General features: G+C 44.6%; 1 protein-coding gene across 1 annotated transcript; it reads left to right on the forward strand.

Annotated features, from left to right (window-relative positions):
* The first annotated feature begins 5,408 nt into the window (after positions 1-5,408).
* Positions 5,409-7,938, forward strand: LOC147200072 (uncharacterized). The gene is made up of 2 exons (XM_086120198.1): positions 5,409-5,709; positions 5,943-7,938. The coding sequence occupies exons 1-2, from the start codon at positions 5,571-5,573 to the stop codon at positions 7,253-7,255; spliced, it is 1,452 nt and encodes a 483-aa protein (XP_085976324.1). The 5' UTR covers positions 5,409-5,570; the 3' UTR covers positions 7,256-7,938.
* Positions 7,939-24,486: the final 16,548 nt, after the last annotated feature.

Consider the following 24,486-nt stretch of genomic DNA (forward strand, 5'->3'; position numbering starts at 1 on the left):
GCTTCGTCCTTTAATGTTTGGCACTTTCATGTGAGTTAGAAGGTGGAACGCTGCTCAACATTGTGCTGTTGTCCTCATGCCGCTTCGAGGCTCAACAACAAACATCACTCATTTGTTTGCTATTGGAGACGGGAAAAAAAATCATCTGACAAGGCAGTATTGTCCATCTAATGTACTTCATCTCACAGGCAGAGATCCCTGAGGGAAGTCACTCCGCAATGCCTCTTCAAGTGTAAAGCAGGCACCCACCTGCAAGCGCTAACGCCCACACCCTGTCCAGGAGAGAGCCTTAAAATAACACAGGTCTACATTTGCAGCGCACAGAAAAAAATATATATATTTACCTTTCTCTGGAGCACAAAGCAAACCCCTCCAAGTTCTGGAAATATGATGGAACATAGCGCCAATCATCAACAAAACACTGGTTATGTAATCGGAAATCAACATAAATGTGGGTTTAATATGCGGTTTGCAGAAGCATCTTCGAGAAGGCGACAGGCGCAGTATTTTTTTGGACCGAAAGAAGGCTTTTGACACCACAAAATTCTACTATCCAGACTAAGTCGCTTTACTTTTTCCAGAAAAACCCATTAGCTGGAAGAAATCATACGTCACCAACAGAATGCAGGGTGTTGTGGTGAACAGTGTCAAATCGTCTTATAGGGGGTGTACCATGGGTGTCCCGCAGGGTTCTATTGCAGGACCAGTTCTTTTTTCACCTTACATCAGTGACCTTCTAAACGCCTTATACGGTGTGTACCATGGGTGTCCCGCAGGGTTCCATTGTAGGACCAGTTCTCTTTTCACCTTACATCAGTGACCTCCTTCTAAGCGCATGCAAAAACAAATGGATGAGAACAATGCTGTAATATACACCCCAGCAAAGAAATGCAAAGGAAGCTGATCATATCCTCACAACTGAATTGGCCCACATTCGAGATTGGCTCACAAAATCATGCCGGAGCCGGAGTTGTTTTATTTTTTCCATATATACTTTTTACAAATGTACTACTGTCAGGTCAAACTCACAGTTTCAAGTAAATGTAATGAAGTACTTAGTACACTTAACTACTCATTTCTGGCCGATTTTGACAAAGGGGTAGCAAGTACTGTATATTCAAGTAAAGTACAGATACATGAACATGTTTTTTTTTTTTTACATCACTGCAGAAAAAAATCTGTTGTATTTTGGGAGACTTGATCACACAAAAGACAATTTACACCTAGCTAGACTTTGCTTTCAGAGATATCCCCTTGCAGTCAAAGTGCCAAGAGATGCGTTCATTAATAAACGTTTCCTCCTGGCCAGTACATTTGGAACTTTGTTCCAAGTCTTTCCTGTTAAAAACGCAAAAGCAGCCTTAAGAAAAGGGAACATTTGGTCGAATAGATGCCAGCGGATTAATAAACAAAAAGCTTCCATTTATCATTAATGCACAGGTACGGAGTCAACCCTGGCACTATACTGTAATGTCAGTAAGTGCTAACATTACATAAATCCATTACGCCGTTCCCTCCGCCGCGGCATTTTGATGCAGTCGCGCGAGGTTAGCCAAACTGCTGCTCTGCTCCAAGCCCTCCTGTGAGCTGAACTCTTGAGTGATCAGATTGGTTTGAATAGACTTGGGATGACTTGGAGCCTCTCGCTCCAAGCGAAACATCTTGCAGGCCCTTGGAATTAGAGCACACATCTGAGGGTGAAAGCCATTTGTTCCGGAGAATGTCAGCGCTGCAGCGAAAGAGCTTATAGGCTATTATCATACGCCACCTTCCAAAGATGACAGCATTGTGCCACTCGTACACCCTGATACCTCGTCCACCTCTCAGCGTTAAGGGAAATGACACGGTTTGAGTGAACGTCTATTATGATGTGTATTGTGTTTGATTCCGTGTGACTCACGCGTTTCATTATTTGCCTATGTCAATCCTTTTCGGCACAAAGACATTGCATTGTTGATTACATCTTTATGTGTGTGTGTGTGTGTCCCCCCACCCCACCCCTCAAATGAACTACTTTAAGGCCATTTAGCTTCTGTTCAGATTCGGCAGCTACATGTGACTTATTCTCATTGAAATGATTCATAATTTAATACATTTCAGCCCTCGTGGATGTTTCTTCATCGCCTTACGAGGAAGCATGATGATTAAAGGTTAGCACAGCCAGCTCACAGTCTGGTGTCAAACTCACGGCCCGGGTGCCCTATCTGTCCCGCCAGGTCATTTTATGTGGCCCGCGAAAGCAAATCATCATCAAGTGTGTCAACTTGCTAAAATCTGTACCGAAATGTTCAAATTGTCATGTGTTATAAATAACGTTGACATTTTGCAATACTTCTGTTACCGAGTTTACACTCACTTGAACAAAAATTCAACAAACTATGATAATTGACTCGACTGATTTCAAAACTAGCCATCTATTCATTTGAAGTTTACAATTAAAAATATTGTGCTTTCACTGTCATAATGGTCCTCTGATGGTACCGTATTTTCCCCACTAAAAGGCGCACCTAAAAGCCTTCCATTTTCTTAAAATCTCACAGCGCGCCTTAAAATCCGATGCGCCTTGTGTATGGTCATTACGGTAATATTTTGACCCCAAAATGGCTCCCGGAGACATGCTGACAACGCAGAGTTCAAACTTAAGGCGATCGGTTTCGCAGTTGAACACGGAAATAGATCAGCGGCAAGAGAGTTCAACGTTAACGAGTCAATGCTGTTGGTTAAGTGAACTGTGTTGCTGCTTTATTAAATAAGTTTTACTGACATCTGATCGTTCTGTTGGTGTTTCCCTGAGCGTAGCTCCATCTAGTGGATGCATTGTAGATTGTGTCTTATAATGCGGTGCGCCCAATGTATGAAAAAAATTAACATATAGGCCATTCATTGAAGGTGCGCCTCATAATCCAGTGCGCCTTTTAGTGGGGAAAATACGATGGACATAACTCCAAATAGGCCCCATGATTAAAATGAGTTTGACAACCCTGGTCAAGAGGTTCTGGCTTACAATTTTGTCTCAGGCCTCCTATACTTGTGCTCCCTCATTCCAAAAGATTCACTGAAGACTCAGGTGGGCCCCGCCCGGGTTGCCCCCCCCCCCTTCAATATGTCAACTGGGTTTTCAGATTAGAAAATGTGTGTGTGCGTGCGTGCGTGTGTGTGTGTGTGTGTATATGTATATGTATATATATATAAAACTCAACCATATCTGCTAACTGGGTCATTGAGTTCCAGTCTGTTCTGTGGTGATTATAATTTAACATCATCCTCTGAGGTGTGATTGGATGGATTTCTTGACAAGAGAGCATCCCATTCATATCAATACAGCCGTGAATTAAGCGTTTTCTTGTTCATGAAATAAAGAATAAATGATCGGGTCTGTGTCTTTATGTGTCAGCACGGCCACTCTTCACCATCCTGATGCGGCAACCCGAACGAGAGGTCCTCCGCACACCGCGACGCCCTATCAAAGAGTATCGACTTTGTGTTGCAGGAAGCGTGACCGCCTAGTTCACCCGGCAACCATTGCCGAAAGAGAGACGGCGAAAAAATAAAAATAAAAACGCTTTGGGGGTTGAAATGTCACGTGAACGGTTAGGTTCAACCACTGAACACATCAGGGGTGTTATCGACTCCCTCCGATGCTTTCAAAGGCCAAGGGTTCGTTTTCGGATGGGGCCTCTCCGTGATGGTGTGAGCGACCCGCAATTTACGGCAAACACAGTAGAGGGAGGAAGAAGAGAGTCAATCACTAAAACTGCTGAAAATGTGCAGTCTGGCCTCAGTTTGAGAGCGATCCTCAGAAGAGAGTAAATGGCTAGAATGGGCAACAGACGTCTGGCAGAATAGCTTGCTCTCTATCTGCATTTTGGTCACCTTTATAAAATATCAACGCTAATAATCATGCTTCATGATTATCTGCAGTTAATTTGCCCATCCAAATAATCCCTCCATCTCTCTCTCTCTTTCCATCCAATCTATCATTTATTACTCCGTCCATCCGTACCTGTTAGCACACCCAACAAAACTTAAAACAGCTTGACAAACTTTTGCGTGCGCAGGAATAACTACGGCATGAAAACCAGGGGCTGATGAAATAACGCAGTTGGTAAACCTTTGGTGATCTGTTGAGTTATTATTCAAGGGCATTGATGAAAAGATAGAAGGGAAGTAAATTGCTCCTCCGTAAGAATTTTTACAGTCAGTAATTGATTTTAAAAAAGGAGATCCAGTGTTTTATGCCTGATGTTTTTGTGTTTCAATACATTTACATGAAAAAGTAAAGCGGAATAATTAATCAATTCAAATGGACATCGCATTGTAGAATACAATTTTCTTATTGCAAAGGCTGCAGTTTGGGGGCAAGGGGGAGGTTCCTTTTGGTCGGTGTCCCGTTTTATTATTATTTTTAAATCTATATGTATTATATTTCTTTCTTTATTTACATAATGTCTACTTAAGTCCAGTGCTTAAAACTGTTGACCTATCATTGTTTCTTGAAACATGACATGTTGAAGTGATAAAGCCACCGATTGGTTAACAATATCGTAATTTGAATTACGCCACACTTGTTAGAATTTCATGAAGTCGTCAGTGTGAACGCTTAAAAGACTGCAAGTCAAAATGTTTAGTGAGTTAACAACTCTCATGGAAGTAGATACATAAACAGTGCTTCGTCTTAATTCATGGCTCATGAGAATCAGAATCATCTTTATTGGCCAAGCGTGTGAACAAACACCACAAGTCTCTGGTATTTTCAGCCACTAACTATTACTGCAACAAGTAACTCAATAAAATAGGATGTTAGGATGTTCATTTGCCTTTATTTTAGCATAAGCCTAACCTATCAGACCCCAAAAATTTTATGTATAGTCATTTGAGGTATAACTATACCGATATTTTTACGGTCTCTGGCGGACTTTGGCTCATCGCGGGTGGGTCCCGCGATGAACGGGGGTTCACTGTCTTCCTTTTTTATTTGTTTTTTTGTCACCTCTTATCAGTATTGACGGCATCATCTCTCCCCTTTTTTTTCTGGAGGAATTCCTATAGTCACTTATAGTCAGGATGTCGGCCATATGTTCGGGATGATTAACGCAAGGCTTGCTCCCCTCCCGGGCAGCACAGGGGGGCCACTTGTTGCAACGTCAGTCTCCATCCTTGCTGGTTCGGGCGAGGAGGGGAGGGCCGGGAGGGGAGATGATAGGAAGAGGACGGCCTCGTCACATCCTCTGTCCATATATGGGCATGAAGTTTACACGCAGCGGGGAATCCTCTCACTGGAGCTGATGAATGGGGAGGAGGGCCGTGGAGCCGCCAAAGTGTATATAAGGGGAGCGACGTGAGAGCCACAGCAAGCAAATAACGGCGGAGCAACAGACGAGAAGGAATATATTGCATTTCTTTTTTTTTTTTTGGTTATTATTATTATTATTAAACAAGCACATTTGGGGGATCATTTGTCGAACACCATCCAAATACAAAAAACGAAGAGGGGGTCGAAGGAAAACAAGACACCCCGATTTCCCTGCGTATATATTTATCCTCGAGGCGGACCTTTGAAGTGCACCATTATGTTGAACAACATGGATTTGAACGCGAAAGATTCTTTTTACCCTCAGTTTGACAACTGCAGCGGCTCTTCTCTGGGCATGGACGCCGGCGCGAGGAAGGACAACCGAGACGCGTTCGGCGACGCGCAGTTCGGCCACGGTGAGTCCCGCCGCTGCACGGGGACGAAATAGTGCATGCAAGGGAATGTCGAAAGCGGACGATCGAGTGCGGGAAAAAAAACGGCGACACTTGCGGCGCTGGCGTCGACGCGATTAGCGCGGCGGATGCGCATATGCATGTTTATATAACGTCGCGTTTCCACCCCCCCCCCCTTCTCGGAAAGCAAAACAATCGGGGGTTTGACAAAGTTTTCTCCGTTTCTGATTCAACAGAAGGAGCGCCCGCGACCCTCAAAACCGAAGCTTCCAACTCGGAATACGCGTTTAACCCTTGCGAGGGCCCCAAGGACGCCTACACCCCTTCCTCGCTCGCCTACTCCGGCAGCTTCTATGTGGAGGCTTCTCAGGGGGCGCCGTGCACCACCGAGACCCTCCTCAACATGATCACCGAGATCGTGGGCATATCCACGATGCAGCTCTCTGAGACCCAGCAGCAGAACGGCAACAGCCAGGGGGCTTCATACACGCCCCCAGTGGACAGCGCGCATTTTGGAGACGTCAAGAGGCAACCCTTCACCCCGCCAGCGTACCCCTCCTCCTCCTCCTCCTCCTCCTCCTCCTCTTCCGACCACCCGACGGGATTCACCCAGGACCAGGCCGAGCCGCCCTCGGCCGAGCCGTCCACCTCCCATCTGGGCTTCGCCAAGAGCGAGCCCAAGTCCGAAGCGGCCTCCTTCCCCGTCGTGGTCAAGAACGAGTTCGAAAGCTACGAATGGGGGGCGTTCTGCAAATCCGACTGCTTAGAGAGCGGCTTCCACACGGAGACGTTCCCCTTGTCAAACGACTTCCCGCCCGAGCAGCAAATGGACGTGAAGGAACTTTTGGACACCTTCCCCGCCATGTGCCCCAACCCGGACGTGGAGTTCAAAGTGGAGGGAGGCATCAAGCAGGAGCAGTGTTTCTCCGACACGTGCTCCCAGGGCTACGCGTACAACGGCTACCTCCCCCCGCCGATGGGCCTGAAGCCATACCCCGAAGCCCCCCCTGCTTCCAATCAGTGCGACTCCATTTACGCCTCCCCGACTTTACCCAGCACCATAGACTCCATCCTCTACTCATCCTTGCTCCCCGACTCCTTCGCTCAAAGTTACACCACGCGTGCCGCCGTCAGTTCCACCTCCAGCGCCACCCCCTCCAAGCCCCCCAGGGCCCGGAAGAGCACGGCCGCGTCGTCCTCGCACGGCCCGCCCAAGGAGAAGCCCTTCACCTGCCCCATGGAGAGCTGCGACCGGCGCTTCTCGCGCTCGGATGAGCTCAACCGCCACATCCGCATCCACACGGGCCACAAGCCCTTCCAGTGTCGCATCTGCCTGCGCAGCTTCAGCCGGAGCGACCACCTGACGACGCACACCCGGACTCACACGGGCGAGAAGCCGTTCTCGTGCGACGTGTGCGGCAAGCGCTTCGCCCGCAGCGACGAGCGCAAGCGGCACGGGCGCGTGCACCAGAAGCAGAAGGAGAAAATGGAGCTGAAGCCGCAAGTGACCTCCAACGCGTGGCCCTTCACTCTGCCCGAGGGCATTTGAAGACGAGGCCCCCCCCTCCCCAACGCATATTGCACGCACACGCGCACGACATTTTAGGATCTTTCCGTCTCGGAAGACGCGACGCCGTGTCAGTTTGGATGGGGAGCGTAATAGGCTGGAGGGAAAAAAAAATGGAGGACGGAGGTCCTGCTGTGCCCGATTTGACCCACGGGTCGCTCAGACGTCAGGTGAACATTGACGTGTCGCCGTCACTCGTGGAAGCAAAGCCTGAGTTTTGGGTGCGTGACTGCTATTCAGCACCTCTTCATCCGGACAGCTCCTCACTCCCATCCCGCCTCTCATCGCCCACGGATGGATTGCACTTACAGATTTCTATCGAGATTTTCAACTAAGAATGTTCTATTTTTTCCTCTTTTTTCCAGTTATTAGACTATGTTGCTCAATGCATGTTTGGAATTATTATTATTTTTCCCTTTGAATACCTGAAATAACGCCCCCTCCTCCAATCATTCCACAATGGGAGGGGGGTTATTCAAATGAATGTAAGCTAATATACGTATGGGGGGGTTCCCGCTACAAAATGGTCCATTTGGATCAAACTGAGTGTTTGTTTATACTGCTTATCATTTTAGCCGTCAGTGTTTTTTGTCATTGGACTTTGTGTTGTTAAAATTGTGAAAGATATATAATTAATGGCAAATAAATATATTTGTATTCCTGTACTTCCTTGTATTTTTATAGCTGAGTGTATATTTTACATTTATGACATTTGAGCCTCATTTTCTGGGAGGGGGGGGGGGGTATTCAATAATCCGTAATAATGTATTGGTTTTCGAGGGCTATCTTGTTCAGTAACTTAGTATTTGAAATGTCACCGTTTGATATCTGAAACTTTTTTCGCACTTCATCCGACGAGCGTTGTTAGACCGAATGGTTTTACAAACGGGCGCTGGATGTGCACTTGTTGAAAAATGAAAAGTGTGTTGAATCAAGCTAGGACCGACTAGCACATTTTTTGAGTAATCAGGTAGCACACATTGCCGCAAGGTTCGGGGTCAGCGATGAAGGACTTTTGACGTGATGTGTCTTTTTCTTCGACGATGCTGAAACTTGAAAAAAAAATAAAAGGCTGACAGTTTGGTGAAATTGTCACCAACAGGGTATTGCAAAAAAAAAAAAAAAAGACACAAAAAAAAGTAATTTAACTCGCCTTAAGTTATATTAACTGTTCAAATGTGTAAATACACAGTTTCTACAATACATGAACTTGATATTGATGTTGTTATTTTTATGGCGATGATGAACAAAATAAACATTTTCTGCCAGTTACTATTTTTTATTTTTCCTCGTGCATCATTTGAAATCACCAAAATGTGTCCCTCACTTTCTGCAGCACCATGATGGGCGTTGGAGGGGGGAGACGGGGGTGGTTAGTTAATGCCATATGTTGTCTTGTGCCGCTGTGCAAAAAAAAAAAAAAATCATGAAAAAAATATCGATTGATGTTTGTCGATTTCAAAATTGGCCGATAAATCGGTTGGGCCCTAATACGCACACCTGTGGCCCCACACTTTGAACCCAAAGTAATCCCCGTCTGAATGCAATGGACTTCTCACTCAAACACATGAAAGGAAACTTTAGTTGGGGCTGCCATTCCAACTGTCCTCAACGTCATAGATGACATTTCTCCTCTTTTCAAGAAACTCGACATCGAGAGCACTTTTGTGTGTGTGTGTGTGTGTGTGATAATTTGATCCCCTCTTGCTATTCTTTGCTTTGCACTTTCAGTCAAACAGAAAGGGATATTCATTCCCACTTAACTACAGAAAGTGATTATGGTCTGTTATCTTTTTTTTTCTTCTTCTTCTAAGGATTATTACCAATTTCATGCTTCTTTGTAAATGGTGTTAACGCTCTTCAGGCTCCGTGTGGAGGATAATGTGGAAGACATAGTGAAGGAAATTGAATGATTTAATATACATGCTTAAGCATTTAATTTTACATTTCCATGGAACCTTTTTCCAATCAGTGGTCATTTGCATCCTAAAATATGATTTTTAGCATGGTGTGCACTCGTGGTTATCTTGAATGCCTTGCAGTTCAGAGGTCCCTAGTTCAAATCCTTCCTCTGGCCTTACTGTGTGAATGCTTATTTTTCTGTCCTGTGTGCACGGGTGTTGATTTTTAGCCTTTCTTGGGGTCCCAATTATGTTAGGGTCCTGATGAAGCTCCACTGTACCCTAATTAACCCCCCCCCCCCCAACCCCACATGCCCTATTTGTCCAATAAGTATCCTAACATATCCAATAAGTGCGCAGGATCCAATCACAGCTCGCTTTGAGGAAAGAGACAGGGTGTACCCCGGACTGGTCACCAGTCAACCACCGTGCGCATACAGACAAACTACTCACATTCACACACATAAATGCTGTGCCCCCGCTTACGTTTGCTGATACTTCCTCATCTCTCTGTGTCCTTCTAGAAGCCAACACGTATTGACATGACGCAAGCAGCCAAGTCTTGGGTACGCCGGACACGTTCCCGCGATGCTGTTCAGCGTCAGCGAAACGGCACAACCCCGGTTGCCCCGAGCGACTTGTAAGTGTCAAACATACTGTAGCCGTATTTCTTAAAAGTCAAATAACCGGTAGAGGTACAACATGGGGCCAGTGAGGAATTTCAACCCCCCCCCCCACCCCCACCCCAAAAAAAAGCCATCTCAAAATCAGCCAGGTTATGCTGACAGTTTTAACGTGAAAAAGATGTTTTCGAAACCTGCAAAGGCTATTTGTACTTGGTTTCTTCTCACCGGTGCAGTTGGAGCACCATGATTTGTACATTCCATCCTCTGCTGTCTATCAACACTTACAATAACACACACATGCACGCACGACCTCACACACACACACAGGCACACACTCGCACGCACGCACTATCGCACAATAGCACGCACGCACATACTCATTTATGCGTGTTGTTTTAGCGGCAAAAGCTGTCCAGCGATGGATAGTGGAGCTTTTTGAATTGCAGCAATGTGCAGTCACTGTGACCATTATCCCAATACTTGAAGACTGAAGAGTTGTTGAACTCTGGCCACGGATGAAATTTCTGCATTTGGGCGCTCGCATCGCATTTGCATATTGTAAATGGTGCTCAATATAGCACGGTGTCGTGTATCGCCGATGTCGTCTTCATCGAATGGCTTGTCCCAGCTTTGGAGAAAGAACAAAAAGAAGGAAAAAGACATCAATCAGTTCTTTCCTCGCCACTGACATTTATGTCGCCGGCTCTGGTAGACACGCATAATTGCAGGGGCCATTAAGTAATCGCGCAAGAAGGGCATATGTCTGCCGCTGAGATTTCTCACGACGCGGACCTCCACTGTGAATGGTAGCACATCAAGTCCATTAAATCCCCGCCAGGTGTTACAAATGCAAACATGTTAAGATGTGGCCCCGAAGGAGGACGAGGAGGAGGGGGGGAAGGCGAGGAGGGTTATTCAAGGTGGCGCGTCTTGTGCTGCTGATGTATTCCGAACGTAAACCGTGTGCAGATGTGTTCTTACGTCTTCATTGCCTCATCCAATTAATCGCTTGATGCCGGATTGCTCCCGGAGAAATCAATACGGAGCATTTATCTGCCGCGCCAAATGAGTACTTTGGCTCCTGATTAAGAAAACCCTCAGAATTGACAGTCAGGGATTAGATTGGCCCAGATTCCAAAGGATATGTGTCACAGCACAATGCTTTGTACTGAATCGGTGTTTTCAAATGTATTGGACAAATGTATTGGGACACCTTGGCCCCGACACCTCCAGGGAATTCTGGAGGATGTCGAGAGCTGACTGTAACCGGAAGAGTCTGCAGTAAAGCACGATATGATGCCGTTATTATACTCAAGTATTGTTGATGAGCAGCGTCTCTCATGTCACTCTTCACTTTGTATGCGGTATTTTGCATTAGAAAATAGCAAATATTGAAGCCGTCATTTGTTAACCCTTTCCTGCACCCTGTAACCTGATAGCATGATAAACTGTCCACTGTAGTAACCGCTGTCCCTGAAAGGCTTAAAAATGATGATTATTCTAGAATGTGCTTTCAGCATTCCTGGACTGTTCAATACAATTTGAGCTGATTCACGACATAGAATGTGGCATAAAATCCTTTATCCTGAACCAATTGTTTCAAACACTGTATCCATGTCACTAATCTCTATTATGATATATACAGTACATGGTTTGAATTTTTTCTCGGGTAACTTATTACGATCTCAGGTTTTGGACAGGCAGCCCGGTGGGCCAGTGGTTAGCGCGTCGATCTCACAGTGCAGAGGTCGCGGGTTCGATCTCGACTGGAGTTCTCCCCGTGTCTGCGTGGGTTTTCTCCGGGTACTCTGGTTTCCTCTCACATTCCCAAAAACATGCATGGCAGGCTGATTGAACACTCGAAATTGCCCCTTGGTGTGAGTGTGAGCACGGATGATTGTTTGTCTCTGTGTGCCCTGTGATTGGCTGGCAACCGGTTCAGGGTGGGATTGGCTCCGGCACGCCCCGTGAGCCTTGTGAGGATAAAGCAGATCAGAAAATGGATGGGTTTTGGACAGGTGTGATACTGGTTTAGCACCCGGGTAAATGTCTGATGTTGCTCATCGTGGTCCAAGGAAAGCACAGGCAGTTTGTGTAAATGCTCAGACGAATAGAAAATTAGAGGGAGCATTGACCTGGAGAGGTCCCTGATGATGTAGTGGGAAACACGCCAGACGTGTGTGTGGTCAGCGTGGGATTGGTTCCCACTCAGTGGTGGTGTGAATGTTTGTTTGTCTCTATATGTGCCCTGCGACTGATTGGCGACCAGTTCAGGGTGTAGTCTGCCTTCCGCCCAAAGACAGCTGTGATAGGCTCCAGCAACTCCCCGTCGCTCTGTTCAGAATAAGTGGTGTTAAAAATGGATGGATGGATCGACTGACGTGACAGCGTGAAAACTCTTTTGGGAAAATTGTTCACTACCTACCAAACTGCTGCTTGGTGTGAAACGAGTCACAAGTCCAAGAATCGGCTCAATGATGGCTCGGGTCTCAAAAATGGCATAAATTGGGTTACTCAAGGCACCAATGGACACAAAATTTTGAAAGAGAGCCGCATCACCCTTTCATGGACAAATAATGATAACCTGTACCCTGATCACCTGATAAGCTGTCCAATGGAGTAACCGCTGTCCCCGAAAGGGTTAAAACTGTGACCTGTGTTCGATGCCCACCACAGAATCTCTGCGACAAACCGATAATCATGACTTCCTACTATTCCTCAAGGACACAATTATTGATTAAGATGTCGGCGTATACTGTTTTTCTAACATTAACAATCAGTCAAGAGCGATCAGGCACTCTCATTCGGTGTATTTACCAAAGGTAGTGAAGTGGCCCATCTCCAAGACAAAGTATTTGTCATCTTCGGGGGCCATTCAGCATCTTAAGCCCACCTCGAGAGGAGCAAGTGCGGCCCCCCCTGTCTTCCCTCAAGAGTCCAACATTCCGGTTATCCATGCTTGAACTCCAAACAATTCTCCCTCGACAATAATAATCCAATAATGACTTTGAATGAGACTGAATTCATTTGCCCGTGCGACCGGATTGAAGGCACTTACTGTGTTTGGAGCTCCGGGTATCAGGTCACCTCAAGTGCCAATTAATAATCACAGTCCTACTTGAGACAGTCTATACGGTCTCGGGGGGCTTTTGGATGGATCTGTTGCGGGGCAATCACCTAATGTTATGCGCACCTTTTCGAAACGTGCGCCAGGAGCCCCGTCATGGTCCTCGGGGTGGGCACAGTAATCAAGGTGTATAATCGCACGGCGCTAATGGCAATCAGGCTCGGCGAATTAATTTTCCTCGGATCACACGTCAGGCCTTCGGTCCCGCTTCGGACCATGAAGAAGGGTGTAGGTGGTCTGGAGAGCGCAGGTGATTAAAACCCGGAGAAGGCGCCGCATGGCGAAGGAGCTCGTTATGCAAACAGTTTCAAAGTGCTTAATTCCTCATCTCTCCTTGTTCCGCTTTCCCAATTCTTCATTTGTGTTGGTGATGAGGCCGAGCACAACAAAGAGGAAAGTACTTTGGCGTCTTCGCTTTCCTTCCAAGTCAACCCCGGGGTCAAGGAGCCCATCACTATGGCAACTGAGTCAAAGGATTCACGGTATATGTGTACGGGAAGCGGTGTACGGCTTGCTCACTGAATGACTTCTTTGGCAACCAATTACACCGGACAATTTACAGCTGCCCTTGGAACATCCACATTCCGCTTTAAGATGGGTATGGTCGGTGGGGAAGTTGTGTACGGACATCTTTTTTATTTTTATTTTTTAAGTGATGCGCGCAAAAGCCAGCAATATAACACGTGCTTCTGTTGAAAGTCACTAGTAATCAGGCTGTAATGTAACACGATGTTCCGTTCCGCGGAGAGCTAGCATGTTCTTGCCGTGCTTCGGTGCAAGAACAGCCTGATAACCTGGCAATCAGGCACTTGCACAGACATTGGGGGGCAGGTGTTAATTTCAAAATTTAGCTTCTATTCTACTCCCAAAACTCAATTGTAAATGTCACTTAAAAGAACAACCATAAAATAAAATGAGTAAGAAGCATAATCATAATACATACAGTACACTGTAGCTGTTGCTGCTATGCCCAGTTTGGCCTATACAGTCACACTTACGTGAAGATAAAATACAATTCAAATTGTTCGCAGATGTTCAGTATGCGAGCTCTCGATTACACGGCACACGTTGAAACGGTATTCCTTTTATTGCCAAACGTGAACGAGCAATCGGGATCGATGGTTGTCAAGGCCTCAGTTATCCGGCTCTTCAGATCATCCATTCTTATCAAACTCTACGACACAAAACGCCTTCTCCTTTCTTGTGAACGGCATTATCAGGAAATAGCATTGAAATCAGTGCGAACCACGTTTTACGCAAAAAGTAAAAAACGCAAACAATGCCATTCCTAGTTTACTGTCAAACTAAACATCAAACAAAAAAAGTCAACACTTTTTGAAAGTCTGCTGAGCTTGACAGCACAAAACCCAGAGACATTTTAACACTTTAACCAGCCAGCTGCCGTGCAGCTTACTGAGTCATTTTCAGTAGTTGTGAAAGTTTTCTTTGTCTGTCAGCATGACTGTATTAAGTCACACACACCAGGAGCCGCAATCAACGTATCATAATGCGCGAGCCGTTTAATTCTTTACTTTCTCTTTATGTTCCTAATTTAAATGGGGAATATTCCAAAACATTTTTTCTTCCAGGCCCCCACTGAATAACTGACGCTGGCAGAATATTGTAATAGCTGATAGCTGCTGTGTCCAAAAATACACGTCAATTGGTTGTTTAGAGTCGAAATATAACCCATTTCAATGAAGTTTCCCTTCACGGCGTGAACATATAATGAGGGGAACTACTTTGGGCGCAGACGTCGTACGGCACACTGGGTGACATGTGACTAAAAGCATCCTGGGATTGACAGTAATGACTCTGAAGGAAGTTGGCTCCAGAAACCCGTTGCCTGCTGTCACGCGAGCACGCGGCCATCCCGCACGCTGCCTTAACACCAAAGACGACTGAAAGGGACGCCTTTCTCCGCGCACTGTTGTTAACCCTCTCCCTGTAAAAAACACGTGGCGGCGTGACCGCGTGTCCGGCCTAGTGGTGAGTGACTACTTTAGTGCTTTGACATTTGCGGCGGCGGTAATGAGGCGCGCGCCCGTGACAGCCGTGTCACCGGCAGCAGCAGCAGCCTCCTCCTGCGTCTCACTGGCGGCTCACTCCGGCATGGGAAGGGAGTCTCGGTGAGGCCAAACACAGCCACGCTCTCGCTCTCTCCCCATAATGACGGCTCACCTGTAGCAACGCAGACAAATCTGAGGGAACTGTGCATCTCTGTTTCGATCCTCGGAAAAGAGTGACATAGCGTGTCTGATTGAGGTTATTTTCCAATGTGTTAGTTTGTAGTATACATGTATACAGTGTGTATAAAAAGTCTCCACCCTCATGTTTAAATGTTAGCTCATTTTCATTATGGATGCAACTTCATTTTGCATCTTTTTTATGCCTTCACTCGATTCACATAAATCCCCTGTTTGCCGGTATATGTCCCACCAGATTGGTCTTTTTCCTCACCACAACAACAAGGCACTCTAAACGGCCATGCCACTGACAAGTCCCAGTCCATATCAGACTTTTTCCTGCTGACTCCTTTTTAAGCCTTTCTCTCCATTATGTTTGTGCACTCGTGGCTGACAACGTGGCGCTCTGAAGCAGCCACCTCGATGGGAAGCCTGGTAACAAGCTAGCTGGCACACACACACACACACTGAAAATGACATCGCAGTGCCTAAAGGCTCAACGACCAATCACGGCTCACTTGTTTTTTGGGCTATGAGCCGGAATTCGTCATTACCTGAGCCCTTTAGCACTGTGATGTCAATTTCTGTCGACAGCAAGTGGAAAGTAGCCATCCCTGATTTAGCTTCATTCTAATTCCACAAATGCAGTATTAATCAGAATGGTGGGTGTGATGCGGGGTTGGGGGGGTCCTTATGCCTGATGCCAAAGTGGGCCACTGCTCACCATTTTAGCCACGACTCCAAAAATCTGGAAAACTGAAATGTTTTTTTCTTTTCTCTCTCTTTTTTTTTTTTTTTTGCCGCACAATTGAGTTCTACATCCTGTTGTCCTCAGTCTTTTCACACCATATCAGCAATGATATTGAAACGTGACAAAATGTATTCAGAAACAAATATGTGGATTCATTGTAAGGGCATTTAAACGTTGACCGTGATCCAATCAATTACGCAAAAAAAAATGAGGATACACCTTTCCTATAGCCCTCTTCAAGAAGATTTTTAAGGACGTCCTGTAGCTTACCTAGAACTTAATTAAAAATGAACATTAATATTCATTCAAAATTAGAATCTGTACAGTGGAGTGGCCCACCATGTACGCGGTTTGGCATCCGTGGGTTCGCATTTTTGCAGATTTATATTTTTCAATTCTTTCTTTTAAACTATAAATTAAAAAAAAAAAGGATCATCTTTTGGAATACGATTTTTTTTTCTTTAGAAATCACAAAAATCTTGAAATAGAGCAATACACGCTCAAAAGCTCCAAAGAGTTGGACCTGCGAGGCGTTTGACTTTCGAGGTTCCGCCGTCGCAGCGAAGTGAGTGGGCTTGCAAGGCATCCAGCTCACAGAGTGCGCCGGGCCAGCCATTTGCATGCGCTCAACCAGCTTCATGCAAATGCCGCATCTAAATTAAGCATCGAAATCAAGTACAGCCTGGCCATGAAATGTATGCAAAATGACGCTACTTGAATATTAGCACCTCGCATGCATTCTCATTCGAAAAAGCGACAGAATGCGAACAATTGTGTCTGGAACAGGTTAATGGACACGCGCAGACAACTATACAGTAGCCTTGAAAATGACTACTTGTATCATGTACTGCATTTATGTTCTGCGGTGCTCTATTGCTCTTTCATCTGTTGACTGCCTGGCGGTGGGGAAAAAAAATCTTTTTTCACTTCTTTGGTGGTGAAAGGAGCATTTTAAAAAAGACAGGCTACATAAATGCGCCACTATAATTAAAGCATGTGCGTATTAAGGGCGAAAAATGTATATCGGGTGAATAGCTTTCACCCTGACATTATGCTGAATAGCCCTTGTTAGAGGCTTGGAGCGTCAGGAAAATGCGACGTTAAATGTTGACATTTTCTTGGGTCTTCAGTTATGTCAGTCATGGCAAATGAATACTTGAATCAAAAGTAAGAAACTAAATAAAACCGCAAGCTGGTCCCAAGTGTGTATGTCTTTATCTGTAAGTGTTAAATGTTTTTTGATCTTGTATGTGAGCATATGTCTTATGGTTGGGATAAAGATATCGATAGCAGTAGTCAGACGTGAGTAATAAGGTGCTACATTGAATTACCTTCCATTGCATTTACTCAGTAACTTTTGGGATGAATTGTGTCATTCCGGCTATTTATAGACCAACAGCAGGCTTTTAAAATCGATTCTACAGTTGATTCGGAGCCAGGGTAAAGTTTGTAGGACTGGAGTAATATGTTCTGATCTTGGGCTTCAGCGTTCTGATTGACCTGCAGCTATTTGATGCTCCTTTCCATCTTTTTAGTATGAGAATAAATCAGTGGGGGGGGGGGGTTCAATCCAAAAAGTCATATTATAGGATCAACGTCAATATTTTATGAGATGACCGTCAAAGGTGATTTTTCCACATAATTTGACATATTTTCTTTTCAGTGTGGGCCTAACACTTTCCCGTCTCTGCACCCTCGCACTCAACCAAAAGCAGATATCAGAAGATTGTATAATTCATTAATCAGTCCACACATTTAAAAAAAAAAATCACTTCTTAGATTTTCTTGTGGTGGGCCACCATCGCCTCCTGTCGCTGTCACAGTAAAGAAAACGCAGAGACTGACGTCCCACCCCCCAGCCTCCTTTTCGAGTGTTTGGGAGCCACGCTGGGGTCAGGCTTGGATGTTTCGCAGCGAGTCTGTTTCGCAGGTTTAAAAGCTCAGTTCGTCGATCACATGAGGCCTGCCTCTGATCTCAAACCTGTAGAGTGCTGGAAGCCTAAAGAGACCCGTTTCAAACCCCCCACCAGTCCCTCTTTAAATGGGCCTTTCATATGCGTGAGTCACATCAGCAGCACACATTTAAAAATCAAAACACTTTCTCTAAGCTGCCTAATTCCCTTGTCTTGGCAGCGCCGTATGAAATAACATTTAAATGTGTTTTTGTGAGTGTGTGGTGCTTTTGTCACTTTAGGTGAAGTAAAATCCAAACGTGTTATTATTAGGGCCTTGCACCAGGCAGTACAAAGGCTCTCCTCTAATCACTGTTTATTGTTATGTGTGGGCGACTGGTTAGCACTTCGGCCTCACAGTGCAGAGGTGCAGGGTTCGATTCCAACTCCGGCCTTTCTGTGTGGGCTTTGCATGTTCTTCTCGTGCCTGCGTGGGTTTTCTTCGGGTATTCCGGTGTCCTCCTACATTCCAAAAACATGCATGGCAGGGTAATTGAAGACTCTGAATTGTCACTAGGTGTGAGTGTGAGCGCGGACGGTGGCCCTGTGATTGGCTGGCAACCAGTTCTGGGTGTCCCCCACCTACTGCCCGAAGACAGCTGGCATAGGCTCCAGCATGCCATCTGAGGAAAAGCGAATTATGATGGATGGATGATTATGGGCGGCCGGGTGATCGAGTGGTTACACGTCGATCTCACAGTGCAGAGGTACCGGGTTTGATTCCAGCTCCGGCCTTTCTGTGTGGAGTTTGCATGTTCTTCCCGTGCCTGCGTGGGTTTTCTCCAGGTCCCTCTGGTTTCCTCCCACATTCCAAAAACATGCATGGCAGGGTAATCGAAGACTATGAGCGCGGATGGTGGTTCTTCTCCGTTCGCCCTGCGATTGGCTGGCAACCACTTCATAGTGTACCCCACCTACTGCCCGAAGACAGCTGGGATAGGCTCTAACACGCCTGCGACCCGTGTGAGGATAAGCGCCTTAGAAAGTGGATGGATGGATGGATGGATGGATTGATGATGATGTTGATGATAATGATCACTTCTAGGGGGCATCACCATGTCAAAAAACTCAGTTTCTGCAAGCCTGTGTTTGTTTCAACCGTAGTTTCTTCAGACCATGGGAGAATGTGTGGCCATTATTCCAAATGATATGCTCACTGTATTTGGAGCACTAAAAGAGCACCAGACATACAAGGAAGCATGGTGGTGGCAGCATAATGCTCTGAGGTTGCTTTTATACAGCCGGAAACTGTGATCTTAAACAAGGTGAAAAGAAAAAGAACAGTTCAGAAGTGTCAATTTTGAGACAAAAACTGTTGGCTTTGGCTAGAAAGAAAAAAAAAATGTCAGGGAATGCCAACTAGAATGTCTGAAATTTACTTGGGGTTTAAATGGAGGCCCAAATGGGTCTGTAGCACCCCCTGCAGAGTTTCAAATACTTTGTATTCATGTTATTTATGAATTTGTACAAATTGTAGTCATTTGGAAGAATTCCTGAGACGCGGAAAGGTCTTTGGTTGAATGGCTCCGCTTTCTGAGATCTGACCGAACTCGAAAGTCTGCATTAAAGCACACCGCTATGTCGGATGCTCACAGAGACAAATAGGAACAGGTGGTCTTACGAAATGTGTTAAGCACTGTGTGCATTTCAGCTTCGGAGAGTCAGCAGTACACTTGCTTATTCAGGAGGTGTGAGGGGAAAAAAAAAAGACAATTTAGTGACGATTTCGAGGAGGTGGGGTTGGGGGGGGGGGGGGATGCGCTCGGCCGTCCTGTCAGTCAAGGCGGCGACGGCGGCTGCATAGGGTCTACTTCCTGTTAACAAGACATGTTTACAGCATCAGCGTTGGCCTCCCGCCGTCTGCGTATTTGTGCATTTGTGCTCCCCGTCGCCCCTCGGGATGGATGGCGACGGCGTTCGGACACTGAGGCAGGGCCTTCCTTTGTCATCTCGCCAAAATGGCGTCTGAGTGGCAGGATGCTGCGTGTAACCATTAACTAACCAGAGCCGTGCCACTGGTGGCTCACTAGCGGAAACCCTCCCTTTCGTGATTTCAGGCTGGGGAAATATTAACCCCATCCCAGTTGGGGCTCTTCCTCTTATCGTCCCACGGATAAATGAAGAGCCGCCGATCCTTCCATCACTGGGCGCTCCTCCTTCCTCCTACTCATCCATCCGCTCTCTGTTTGTGTCTCTCTTGGCACCGCTGATGCAGGCGACTTGTTAAAAAAAAAAAAAGCCGAAGCGAGATGGATATGATGAGTGAAAGATGCGCTGCCTTTCTTGCCCCTGGATGAGAAAAAAAAGGCAATTTATGGATAGTTGAGTTCATCCTCACAAACGAAGATGAACAATCACGGAGAAAGAGTTCATTTCTGCATATTACAAAATTCAAGGTGGTATACAGTTTTTAAGGCTGCCCGGTGAAGTAATTGTTACAACATCCACCTCATAGACGTGAGAATGAGCATGGGATCGATGTATTTTTGTTATTTTGACTTCAAAATGGCGCCGCGTGAGTGGCTGCCTTTCCAGCAGCTCCTATATTTTGTTGTCCTACTTCTTCCTTTCATAACTTTGCTGCTGTGAATTGGGAATTTCTCCATTGCGAGACTAATAAAGGTTTTTTTCTTTTTCTTATAATGGTGTCCTGCTACGTTGCAAAAAAAAAAAAAAAAGAATGTTCGGTTCATTAAAGAGTCCAACTTGTCCGAGGTTGACGACGTGAGTGTGAATCGGTGTCTACATCGTGGTTCTTATAGTTTACAAAAGGTAATTGGATCACTAAAATTAAAAACAAAAAACCAAACCAAACATTTTTGTTCACAAAAGAAAAAGAAAACAAGAGTGCTTTTAAAAGAATGACAACTAACCGAAACTACATTTCAAGAGTCGAAAATTAAGCTGTAATTAAAGGGAAAATGCCCCTCAGTTTCATCTTTCTTAATTAATTTTATGCATGAGCTGTCAGGGTTGATTTAAAATGTTAAAAGAAAAACGCCCACACGCTCTCCTTTTATGTCACCCTTGTCCTGTATTTGTGTCAATCGGCATATTCCTTGGCAATCGCACCATGTTTTTATGGTTCAAAAATAATAATAATACCGCACGGTGTATTAAATGTGGATGCATTCAATGGGATTTTCTAGCGCGAATGATTTTCAACCTGTCAACGTGTATTCCGCCTCGAGCTCACCTGCAACCTTAATGAAGGGATCGAAAATAGATGGATGCATGATTACAGTATTTAGCTGTTGCTTCCCTTCATTAAATGGCCTGAGCAGGCCCCCCCATGGCGTCTAGCCCCAAATGCACCGAAGAGCTTTCATGTGTCGTGGATGGTCCACTCCTTTCGTTTGGGCTCACGGTGGCCTCACATCAAACAGCTTCATTAATTCCAACAAGAGCAAGCGAGCTAGCCAGTCAGCGGGCGCAGAAACAAGTCGCAGTCACAAAGTGATGACCAAGTTGAAATGAAATCGTGCATTTTGCTGATAGCGACTCCGAACGCAACGTTGCATCGTCTTTCCTCAAATGGGTGCTTATATTACCTCCAGGTGTGTCATCCACATGAATGACTAAAGCCACACTTCAAATACATTCCCCCCGCCCCCCCCCCCCCCCCAAACACCCTCACGTCTCAAAAAACAAACAAACAGACAGTGTGACTCGACTGTTACTATGACTGACAGGGGCATGTGTCGCAGTAGACGCGTCCACAACATGCACCAAACATATAAAGCTGATGTTTAGGGTGCAGACGAAAGAGAAGATGATGCTGCATAGAGTGGAAAGAAAGTGAGAAAGGAGTTCAACATTTTGATGATGATGATGGTGATGATGATGATGATGATAATGATTGATTATGTGATAAGGGTCTGAGCACAGCTGTGTTTTTGGTTGTTTTGTTGTTTTGGTTGTTGATTTCAGCAACCACTTTTGAGAGTGGGACAGATGTTGATTAAATGGAAATATGTTATTCTTTGTTTTTGTTTTAAAAAAAAATTCACGATCATGAATTATTCATCGTTTTGTAGGCCAACCAAGTCATGTCCAGAAAAGTGATTATATAATAAATAAATGATGAAATAAATAATGGCGTCTAACCTTCTATTAATATAAATTTCATTCATGCAGTTGTTAATTTATTTAAAATGTATTGTTTTTTTTATCCAACATCATAATCATTTTGTTTTAATTTTAATATAATTGGAAAGTATACCGGTGACAAAAACCTACTCTTTCCTTGGGCACTTCGGCTCAGCTGTCCCGACCAAAATATATATATATATATATATATATATATATATATATATGGGTTGTTTTTTTGTTGTTGTTTTTTTGCGTGTGTGTGTGTGCTTGCACACTTGCACACTTTTGTATGTTATTTGCCCCAAAATCCAAATGCAAAAGAGCGATTCAACTGTACACTACTGCCTTTCTCTGTCCTTAGTCTTCTGTGTTTGGCAACTGAGCCTAAGTTGCCAAGGAAACAACCAAACCAGCTTTAAAATAAATAAATTAATAAATAAAAACAAGTTAAATGAGGGCAATGCATGGGGCACTAATGATCGCACCCACAACAACACATTATATAAATATTAACATGTGCTTGTACACACAATACAAAGTTGTTTCTACAACAAGTCACCGTCATGGAAAACATTATTTCTGTAATGTATAATTCAAAAAGCAAACTCATGTAACAGTGGTGCCTTGAGACAAAAAAATAAATAAATGCCTACGACTATTGTCATATGTCTACGGTTGCTCCACTTTATGTTCAAATATCCGTTGGTTGATAGCTTACAGCACCAGTGTCAAACTCAAGGCCCGGGGACCAGATCCGGCCCGCCACATCATTTTATGTGGCCCGTGGAAGCAAATCAAGCATGTCAACTTGCATGATGCTTGCTAAAATCTAGACCAAAATTTCAAATTCTCATATGTAATAAATAAAAGAGCATTTTCTTGTAACCAAACCCCTCATGACAGTAACTTAAACAATAGTTGAATAAACCGTTATTATTGACTTTTTAAAATTTGGTTTCAGTCATAATGGCCCTCCATGGGAAACGGTAACTAAAATGTGGCCCACATCAAAAATGAGTTTGACACCCCAGGCTTACAGCGAACAAAAATCCAAAAGGTATCAACATAAACAAAATGACAAGATCACTTTTAGCTATCTTTATAAGATTGGGATTGGCCGATTGAATAGTGCACCAGTATACACTACAAAAATCCATAAAATACACTATACTGGTGTTTAATCATTCAGCATCAAATTTTCTGGATACGCTCCACGATATTTGGCTCCATCGTCATATCAACTCTCACCTTCATATCTATTTGGAGATCATAGAAAGCCTTGACAGTGCTACCAGGCTAATTTAACATGAGCTAATAGCGGCGTGACGGGGCAGGTTCGAAGGTTAAGGCTACGAGCTCCATTAAACATGGAAATGAATGCAACAGCTCCACGGCCTGTGTGTTGTCATACCTACAGTGAACAGTGTGGGGGGGGGGGGGGGGGGGGGGAGTGACAAGGGCTGTACTTGATAAGACATACTTGTGTTACTATGGCAACATCCGTAGCTCAAGCGAAGAATGCAGAGAGAAATGTTGTCATGTTTGTATTTTTTTTTTTAACGTGGGTTTCGCTAACAGGCGTGCATGTTATTATTATACTACACTGGCACATTAATGGCTCCATTCAGTGGTAATATCAACAATAGCTTTGAATGCATATGCTGAGCAGCGTGCAATACGAAAGGTCTCCATCCATCTCTTCACAATACAACCTTTGCACATGAGAAAAAAAAAAAGTAAAAAGGATTTCGGGCACTCGCTATTATTATCATTAAAAACACGTTACCCTTAGATGCACTGGCATTTAACTAAACACATTTTTGCTTTGGCTATTGCGTTTAAATTTCACAAGTACATAAAAAAAAAAAAGATACAGCCAACACAACATCTACTTCCAACTGTGCTGCTCGAGTGAAAATAAAAGCTGGCGCGTTCCGGCAGCAGGGCTGGGACCAAACTGAGAGGAAAAAATGCACACATGGAATTCACTCCACTCGGTTAAATGGTAATAATAATAGCATTAATCTCTTTTTACTCTGTCAAGTGCCATAACGACACAAATGCTTTCATAGGTTTTGGAATGTTTGGAGTTTTAGCTCACATGCTCGCTCGGATTTCTAGTGACGCACAGCAACTGATGACTTTCATGATTTTTAAGCCCAAATCACGACACTTGTTATCCACTTAATCAGAATAATTGTCACCGAAGATGACATTTTGTTGTTTTTCTTGTTGTTGCGAGGTAGTGGGAAGCCGAAATGGACTTCAATTCTTTCAGGTTTTCTGTAACTTGTTCGAATAGTGAACGTACCTCAGCATCAGTTGCGAATCATTCAAATGCTGATTTTCAACGATGTACTTTTTGAATAGAAAAATATGTGGTTACAGTTATTTTCAATGAGGGACAAACTGCGGTAAGTATAATTACAATAATTCATATTTCATATCTGGGGGTATGATGGTTGTGATTATGAAAAGAAATAGGTCTCCCACTGAGTTTTTCCAGGTTTAGTCATATTATCCCTGCATTATTCTAGTGCCCCCTGCTGTTAATAGCCATCACTGCTTTACATCTTGA

Source organism: Hippocampus guttulatus, chromosome 9 (assembly GCF_054856545.1).
Source record: "Hippocampus guttulatus isolate MCC_2025c chromosome 9, RoL_Hgut_1.0, whole genome shotgun sequence".
Taxonomy (NCBI): domain Eukaryota; kingdom Metazoa; phylum Chordata; class Actinopteri; order Syngnathiformes; family Syngnathidae; genus Hippocampus; species Hippocampus guttulatus.

What these genes read in the sequence shown, in the direction of transcription:
- LOC147200072 (XM_086120198.1), top strand. Translation starts at nt 5,571, where the DNA reads ATGTTGAACAACATGGATTTGAACGCGAAAGATTCTTTTTACCCTCAG. An exon ending in CGACGCGCAGTTCGGCCACG is followed by an intron (nt 5,710 to 5,942) that starts GTGAGTCCCGCC and finishes CTGATTCAACAG; the next exon opens with AAGGAGCGCCCGCGACCCTC.